General features: G+C 44.1%; 1 protein-coding gene across 1 annotated transcript; it reads left to right on the top strand.

Moving 5' to 3' along the window:
- Positions 1-1471: 1471 nt before the first annotated feature.
- On the top strand, positions 1472-5510 carry LOC149985357 (uncharacterized). Its single transcript, XM_090182548.1, has 3 exons — positions 1472-4675; positions 4845-4932; positions 5506-5510. Exons 1-3 carry the CDS (start codon positions 1472-1474, stop codon positions 5508-5510), a joined length of 3297 nt encoding a protein of 1098 aa, XP_090038674.1.
- The last annotated feature ends 3981 nt before the right edge of the window (positions 5511-9491 follow it).

The raw sequence follows: 9491 nt of genomic DNA, 5'->3' as shown, positions 1-9491 counted from the left end.
AGCGGCCTTTCAGGTTATGTCGATATAGGACTCGTTTTACTGTGGATATAGATACTTTTGTACCTGTTTCCTCCAGCATCTTCACACGGTCCATTGCTGTTGTTCTGGGATTGATTTGCACTTTTCGCACCCAAGTACGTTCATCTCTAGGAGACAGAACGCGTCTCCTTCCTGAGTGGTATGCCGGCTGCGTGGTCCCATGGTGTTTATACTTGCGTACTATTGTTTGTACAGATGAACGTGGTACCTTCAGCCATTTGGAAATTGCTCCCAAGGATGAATCAATTATTTTTCTGAGGTCTTGGCTGATTTCTTTTGATTTTCTCATGATGTCAAGCGAAGAGGCACTGAGTTTGAAGGTTGGCCTTGAAATACATCCACAGACCCAAATGATGTCAATTAGTCTAACATAAGCTTCTAAAGCCATGACATCCTTTTCTGGAATTTTCCAAGCTGTTTAAAGGCACAGTCAACTTAGTGCATGTAAACTTCTGACCCACTGGAATTGAGATACAGTGAATTATAAGTTAACTAATCTGTCTGTAAACAATTGTTGGAAAAATTACTTGTGTCATGCACAAAGTAGATGTCCTAACCGACTTGCCAAAACTAGAGTTTGTTAACAAGGAATTTGTGGAGTGGTTGAAAAACGACTTTTAATGACTCCAACCTAAGTGTATGTAAACTTCCGACTTCAACTGTACAAGCCAGTTTCAATACAAATTACTTACAAAAAAATACAAAAAAAGTACTCTAATTTATCATATTATTTGACTTTAAAACAGAATAATTTAGTCTTTTTTTTTCTTCTCCAAACCGGCAGAAGCTTTTCTCTTATCTTTCTGTAATGAAAAGAACTATAGAAGTTGAATAAATTATTATTTTTTATCATTAGATGTGGTTGACACACCTCCACCACACTAAGGTGTTTTCCCAGAGAAAAAGCAACGATTCCCCCACTATTTTCAATGGTGCAGATGTGTTTGACACTCCTCCTCCACCAGAGCAACGTTCCTCACAGCATTACATATTATCTGTTTGACTGTGATGATTTCTGTTTTTTTTTTCAAGAACCTCTCTGTCTGATGTGCAGAAGAAGACAACCAACTCTGACTCGCTACAAGTCCTCTTAGGTGTCTCAGAGGACACCCTCGTCACCTGTGTGCAGGACAGCCTGCAAGGTTCTCTCTCCAAACTTGCATGCATGTCCAATTCTCCATCTGGAAGTGCAGGCTCTCCGAAGATGACCCCTGCTGTAATGGCAGAAGTGATTAAAGATGTCAAGTCGGCCGTATCAGTAGTCGTTAAGAGTGCCTCCGCTAGCCAAACCTCTCAAGTGACACCGGTAAGGGGAGACTCACAGACCAAGGTGACTGAGAGCATGGTGAGAGAGCTGGCTGCTAAACTTGAAAAAGTTGACCAAGAGAGCAAGAGTCTAACAGGGCAAGTCATGACCATGATCTCTGACACAATGGTGGCTTTTGTTGACGAGAACGAACATAATTTGCTGAAAGATCTGAAGGACAAGATCACGTTTTTGGCATCGCATGTTGGCTTCATTGAGGATCTTGATGCCCTGATAAGGAAATACGAGAGCAGCTACAATATTAGTGAATCTGGTTCCTCCTGCACGCTCACATCTAAGAGCATCCAAAAACTCTCCAGCCGGGAGTTTCAAACATCAGCAATACAAGCAGTGAGTGGAGTTCTTGCCAAAAAAGTCAGTAGTTTGAGCTTTCCTAGTTCAGTCGTTCAGTCTGAGTTAACAGGTGCTGTATCAGGTCAAACATTGTCTGGCATTGTAAAGACAGAGTCAATTTACCCAGTGGGCTCAGCAGCGTCAGTAGTTGTTAAGACTTTCGTGTCAGATATGAAGTCCTTGGCTGAATCTGAAGAGAGTCCCCAACAGAAGAGTGCCTGGTCTGCTGCTGTTCACATTTACCACAGCATCCAAAACAACTTGAAAGATTATTTCGGCAAGCTTCAGAGATTTGCCCTAAAGAGCATTGTCACATCTGATGACAACATCACAACTTGCACCAAAGAAGTCATCTCAGAGCTTCTGGTCTTGAACAAGACTGAGATGTCAAAGGAGGACCCCCTGTACACTGTTGGAGAAAAAGGATCAGACTTCTCTATTGAGAGACAACAATTTGTAGAGGGCGTTCTGGCTCAGCTTGGGGATATCTCCCATTCCAGGGCCTCATCACCAATAGTATATGAGTTCCCCTGTCAAATTGAGGACAGCAGAAGTAAGGCCACAGCTTCTTTGACCAGTCTGTTAGATTGCATGAAACAACTATCAAGTGAGGAATTCAAGAGAGACACCACTCAAGCAGTGAGTGAGTTCCTAGTTAAAAAGTCCAACAGTAGCTTAACTAGTGCAAAGCCTGCTTATTCTGTAGCATCCAGGTCTTGTTCCGTTCAAAACCAGAGAACCTTGTCAAAGGATATTTGTGCGGATTCTGCTGCCTTTGGCATCATTGACACATTTGTGGAAGACCTGCAGAGCTTGGCGCAACCTGCAGAAGTAGAGGAGAGAGAACCTGACCTCCAGGAAAATGCACAAAAGCGAAAGAGCAGGATCTGGTCTGCTACTACTAGTTTATATAAAAATATTAAGAAGACATTAAAGGGCTTCACCATTCACCGGCGGAGGTCAGACGTGCAGAGAAGAATGTCTAGCCATACACCCACAGAAGACTCTGGACATCTTGGGACTAAGGAGTACCTTGGTTTGGCAAGCCAGAACTTGACGCAAGCTAGTAAGAGTGTGCCTCACTTGCTCAGTTTGAACCAGGAAGTGACTCTACACATGGGTGTCAGCGAGAGTTCAAAACTTCTCTGGACTGAAACAGACGAGGGTCTAATGAACAATAGTACCAAACAGGTCATTTCAACAATCTTGACCTCATGCGAGGATCAGACATCAAATGCACCTTGCTTCTCCACAGTAGGAAAGAAAATATCTGATATGTCCCTTGAGGTCAACATATTGGTAGGTGGTGTTCTGTCTCAGCTGAAGGACATCTCCTTGTCAAGGTCCTCAACACCATGTGAAGACATGTTTGAACGTCTCCAAGGTTCTCCTGAGCGAACCTCTCCAGTAAGTCTAGATTGCAGCACGGCTGCCTCCAAAGGCATTGCATCTTCCCACAGTCTTTCAACAAAGAGCCTCCAAAAACTTTCTAGTCATGAGTTCCAAACCAAAGCTGAGAAAGGAGTGAGTGAGGTCCTCTCTAGATCATTTAACATTGTGGAGGAAGGTACAACAGATAAGTACCTCCAGTCTGTATCTACATCCACCACATCTACTGATATTTTACAAACCATGGTGAAAGACCAGCAGGAGCTCACCCAGACCACCCAATCATCTGACATGGTATCTGGAACCTCCCTGCTCACCACTGGACAGGTTTCTGAGAAAAGAATCTGGTCTGTTGCTCGTAACATCTACTACAGTCTGCAAAGTAAGATTACGGAGTTTCTCAGAAAAGATCTTCAAATGTCAGACACAACACTTGGTTCAATCCAAATATTTACATATCAAAGCAGTCCTGCTTCACAAAGAGCAAGTCTCTGCCATCTTGAGGTCAACCAGAGCAGTGTTACACCTGGTGGAAACAATGCCTGTGTGGACATTCCGCACAAATTACTACCTAAAACCACTAAGCTCTCAGGATCCATGCTGGAGGATATTGACACGATCCGTTGTAGGAGTGCTGACAGCCAAAATACAAGAAATACCTCTTCTTCACGCTCCTCCATCTCTCTAACACCTACTTCAAAATCAAAGCAGTCAGAATGGGACTTCACCTTGCCCGGTACTCCCATCCCCACTGAATTATGTGCTCAGAGTGACTTTCCCATTGTAAGAAACATGATCATTCAGGACTTGTTTCACACAGATAACTTACTTCCCCCATCCTTTGTGGACAAAGTCAGGCAAGCTGCTGGGGTGGTAGTGGACGAAATGGTGGAAAGTGTTGAGAACACACAGGAAGATGGACAGGGTGCTTCTCATCCTGACAACCTCCGATCTGCTGTTAGGAAATTGAGAAAAATAATTTCCACTGGGACCATCCACATGTTCAGTCATGAATTTGTGGATAAAGTGATAGCCCTTCAGGACAGCCACAGCACTCCACAGGTCTTAACATTGGCAGCAGCCAGAAGTGCTTCAGACTCCATTCTTTCAAAGCTGAAATGGGGAAAGGAACAATGTGCCATATCCAGGAAGCTCTCCTCTCAGCTTCTCCAGATATTTGCTGAAGAGACAGTGAAGGGCTTCCTAAAACAGTGGTTAGATGAGTATAAAAATATCAACATTGATGTTTCAGTCCAGAATGAACCAAGCACCTCTACTTGCATGGTATTTCCTATCCAGCTCAATCAGAGCAAGCCAGAGGATAGTGACACAATGAATCAGCTCACGAAGGTCATGGTCAACAAAATGATGGATGCCTTATCAGTTGGCTCAAGTCATCAAATGATCACCAAAGCCAATGCCAAATGTTCTTTTGAGTCCGGTACCAGCATGGCCACCAGAGACATTGTAGAAGGGATGTTGGATTTGGTAAGGGATAGCATCAGCAGTACTGGAGAGCAGATCCCCATCTTCAAGTCCAAGAAAAGCAAGAAAACCATGTTCAGCAAGATATGCTTTAACATAAAGGTATAGTACAAGTGCAGATTTTTCATGAATAACACTGCTTTTGAATGTATGAGATATTATTTGTTTATATAATTCAGTATTTTAGCATTGTATTGCCTTTTTCCAGTTGATGTACTGTACTTTAAGATATATAACAGTTTGTTTTAATGTGCCTTTTCCCACCAAACAGGGTTCCAAGAAAGTTAGAAAGGACCACTGTCCTCAAAAGTCTCTGGAGTACCAGCCTCAGAACACTTCCCCTACTGTGTACTTTACAGGTAAGCCCTGCTGCTGCTCATTCAAGACTAAGATATTATTACTTTAGCGTTCAACTAATTCATTTGGAAAGACATTGCACTCTGCTCTGAATTGTTACCCATGACATACTGGATGGTCTTTCTTTGCAGAGTCGAGGACAAATTCTCATGGCTCCTTTGCTCCAGAGGGAAATGACATCGCATATTCCTTCCCACCTGAAGAGAAGAGTCGCAAACCCTCCCTTTTTACCAGAATGTATAGAGCCATCACTAGAAGCTTCTCCAACCCAAGATAATTGTCCTCATTAAATGAGATTACATTCATTTGTTGTCATATGTTGACTGTTTTGCTAGCACAGACTGTAATATGTTCTGCGATTCACCCACATGCATTGAGGAGTATACCACCTCAGTCACAGGCTACATCAATAAGTGGATCGACAACGTCGTGCCCACAGTGACCATATGTACATATCCCCGACAGAAGCCATGGATTACAGGCAACATCCACACCGCGCTAAAGGCTAGAGCTGCTTCTTTCAAGGAGCGGGACACTAATCCTGACACTTATATGAAATCCTGCTATGCCCTCAGACTAACCATCAAACAGGCAAAGACTATATCTATAAGCCTCATCCAAAGGAACGAAATTCTAAGTCGTCCGCATTGTTTCAGGCATCATCCGTTCCAAAGTCTCATCTTGTTCACTGTAAAAAAAAATAAAAATAAAAAAAATAAAATAAATAAATAAATAAGAGTTCCTTTTTGGACAATTCCAGGTTGTCCCTCCTTGTTTCAGTATGTTTAATCTGCCTAATGACCAGGATCCTGGTGTCTACCCAATGTGCTGAGCACTCCTCCTGGACAGAGTCCGCGCTACATTCAGCTGCTGCAACCATGGTCTCTGTGTGAAGGCACTGTTAGAGAGTCAATCAACCAGAACAAGGTTAGGAGACCAAATCTGTGTCCTAGCATTGTGAAATACTGTATATGTAATGGCCTCAATACATTAATGAAGGGCCCTTACATCCTATCCTCTCCCCATACTGAAACAACTTGTTAGGGTGAACCAATAAGACTGACACTATATACCTTCTAAGCATGATAGTTGGCTCATGATTTGTTTCAGGACTTGTTAGGGTAAACCTATAACAGCTTCTAACCCCAAGTCATAAGACTGCTGAACAATTAATCAAATGGCCACTGGACAAGTTCAACTGTTTTATTATTTGTTACTTTAGTTTATTGGGTAAATATTCTCTTCAACTCTTCTTGAACTGCACTGTTAAGGGCTTGTAAGTAAAGTATTTCACGGAAAGATCTACACTTGTTGTATTCAGCGCATGTGACAAATTAAAGTTTGAGTTGATTTAATTTGATTATGTACCTTCTAAGCATGATGGTTGGCTCATGATTTGTTTGTACTGAAATCTATTCAGGGAGGATAAGGGTATATCATAGGCAGTGATGTAGTGGTAAAACCATTGACTGGTAAATGCTGATTGCCGTTCAGGATTAAAGAAGTAACGCTCCCTCTACTTTCAATGCATCTTCCACAAAAGGTGGGTAAATGCTTGAACAAAATAAAATAAAAAGTGTGTAAACAGCTTTTATATGTGTTCCCCCCCACCACCACTGATTATAGGAGGCTTCTTCTGACAGTATTCACACCTTTCATAAGAAACCTCCAGAGAAATATTCATATTCACCGTAGCTGTCATTTAAACTTGGACTAACCTGGCCAAGGCCAAACAGTATATGGCGTTTTCTCTGGGTGTGCGGTCGCAGTGGAGAGAAAAGGCCTCCAGTGAGGTGGTGAGGATCTGGGCGGAGTTTGGTGAGGCAAACACAGGTCTGAGATTGGTGTCTCTGGAAATGGGCAGGAGCGGGACTCTGCTCCTCCATTGGTTGCTGTTCTGATCCCCACTCTCATCCTCCTCACATCCCTTCGCTCCACATCCCCTCTTCTTCTCTCTTTCATCCCTCGTGGCCACAGGGTGTTGCTTCGGTAGTTGAAGAGGTTTATCCTGGGATGCCAGGGCGCGGAGCGGGCAGGTTACATGAGATGGGCAGTTGATGGGGGTCAAACGTCAAGAGGCTGTGGACATCACCCTGATACCCGCCTTGGCCTCACTCCTCCTGGGCTTGGAGGACATCTTGGGGAGGGTGAAGCCGTCCACCAGGACCATGTCGCCCACCCTGGTCCTGAACGGAGCCCTGTTGAGGCCCATGCAGTGCCTGGATGCTGCCCTCCTCTGCCCCAGCCTCACCCAGCCCTTTATCTGGAGGTATGTCCGCATGGGCAGGGCCATACCTGTGAGGACCACCACAGAGCACAGCTTGGTGGCCAGGTGACTCACACACTCCCTGTGGCCGTACACTCAGTATATATAAGTTAGGAGTCATATAATTACAGGGGTAAGATGAAGTGGCTCCTTTGCCCTGATCTTAGGTCTGGTTTGTGTTTTTACTGCTAATGGTAAAGGTTAGGATTTGGTGAGAGTAAACTGATCCTAGATCTGTGCCCAAGGGTCATTTCTATCCAGAGACAAATCAAAGGTCCATGCTATTTAAATTTATAATCTACCACCATCTCGTGGCTCAAATTTGTAACAACATTTTCTAATTCATGTGCTGTACTGAGTTTTGTTCTATCACATTGAACACTAATCTGGGTGCAGATTAAATTGAACACTAATCTGGGTGAAAATTAAATTGAAGACTAATCTGGGTGCTGATTAAATTGTTAACTGAAATATTATGAATATCAAATCAAATGAAATCAAATGTATTTATATAGCCCTTCGTACATCAGCTGATATCTCAAAGTGCTGTACAGAAACCCAGCCTAAAACCCCAAACAGCAAGCAATGCAGGTGTAGAAGCACGGTGGCTAGGAAAAACTCCCTAGAAAGGCCAAAACCTAGGAAGAAACCTAGAGAGGAACCAGGCTATGTGGGGTGGCCAGTCCTCTTCCTCTTTATGAACATTTGAACATCTTGACCATGTTTTGTTATAATCTCCACCCGGCACAGCCGGGTGGAGATTATAACAAAACATGGTCAAGATGTTAAAATGTTCATAAATGACCAGCATGGTCGAATAATAATAAGGCAGAATAGTTGAAACTGGAGCAGCAGCACAGTCAGGTGGACTGGGGACAGCAAGGAGTCATCATGTCAGGTATTCCTGGGGCATGGTCCTAGGGCTCAGGTCCTCCGAGAGAGAGAAAGAAAGAGAGAATTAGAGAGAGCATATGTGGGATGGCCAGTCCTCTTCTGGCTGTGCCGGGTGGAGATTATAACAGAACATGGCCAAGATGTTCAAATGTTCATAAATGACCAGCATGGTCGAATAATAATAAGGCAGAACAGTTGAAACTGGAGCAGCAGCACAGCCAGGTGGACTGGGGACAGCAAGGAGTCATCATGTCAGGTAGTCCTGGGGCATGGTCCTAGGGCTCAGGTCCTCCGAGAGAGAGAAAGAGAGAAGGAGAGAATTAGAGAACGCACACTTAAATTCACACAGGACACCGAATAGGACAGGAGAAGTACTCCAGATATAACAAACTGACCCTAGCCCCCCGACACATAAACTACTGCAGCATAAATACTGGAGGCTGAGACAGGAGGGGTCAGGAGACACTGTGGCCCATTCCGAGGACACCCCCGGACAGGGCCAAACAGGAAGGATATAACCCCACCCACTTTGCCAAAGCACAGCCCCCACACCACTAGAGGGATATCTTCAACCACCAACTTACCATCCTGAGACAAGGCTGAGTATAGCCCACAAAGACCTCCGTCACGGCACAACCCAAGGGGGGCGCCAACCCAGACAGGATGACCACATTAATGACTCAACCCAGAGAGCCCCAGTAAAGCCAGTGACTCAGCCCCTGTAATAGGGTTAGAGGCAGAGAATCCCAGTGGAAAGAGGGGAACCGGCCAGGCAGAGACAGCAAGGGCGGTTCGTTGCTCCAGAGCCTTTCCGTTCACCCTCCCACACCTGGGCCAGACTACACTCAATCAGATGACCCACTGAAGAGATGAGTCTTCAGTAGAGACTTAAAGGTTGAGACCGAGTTTGCGTCTCTGACATGGGTAGGCAGACCGTTCCATAAAAATTGAGCTCTATAGGAGAAAGCCCTGCCTCCAGCTGTTTGCTTAAAAATTCTAGGGACAATTAGGAGGCCTGCGTCTTGTGACCGTAGCGTACGTGTAGGTATGTACGGCAGGACCAAATCAGAGAGATAGGTAGGATCAAGCCCATGTAATGCTTTGTAGGTTAGCAGTAAAACCTTGAAATCAGCCCTTGCTTTGACAGGAAGCCAGTGTAGAGAGAGAGGCTAGCACTGGAGTAATATGATCAAATTTTTATTTTTTTTTGGTTCTAGTCAGGATTCTAGCAGCCGTATTTAGCACTAACTGAAGTTTATTTAGTGCTTTATCCGGGTAGCCGGAAAGTAGAGCATTGCAGTAGTCTAACCTAGAAGTGACAAAAGCATGGATTAATTTTTCTGCATCATTTTTGGACAGAAAGTTTCTGATTTTTGCAATGTTACGTAGATGGAAAAAAGC

Source organism: Oncorhynchus mykiss, chromosome 1 (genome assembly GCF_057628025.1).
Source record: "Oncorhynchus mykiss isolate SJ-2025 chromosome 1, ASM5762802v1, whole genome shotgun sequence".
In the NCBI taxonomy this organism is placed as follows: domain Eukaryota; kingdom Metazoa; phylum Chordata; class Actinopteri; order Salmoniformes; family Salmonidae; genus Oncorhynchus; species Oncorhynchus mykiss.
Note: the sequence above shows the minus strand (reverse complement) of the source record. Positions and strands in the feature narration are given on the sequence as shown.

Excerpts from the sequence above, each read along its gene's own strand:
- LOC149985357 (XM_090182548.1), top strand. The coding sequence starts at position 1,472 with ATGGTGGCTTTTGTTGACGAGAACGAACATAATTTGCTGAAAGATCTG. Across the intron at positions 4,676-4,844 it reads AGATATGCTTTAACATAAAG|GGTTCCAAGAAAGTTAGAAA; the intron begins GTATAGTACAAG and ends CCCACCAAACAG.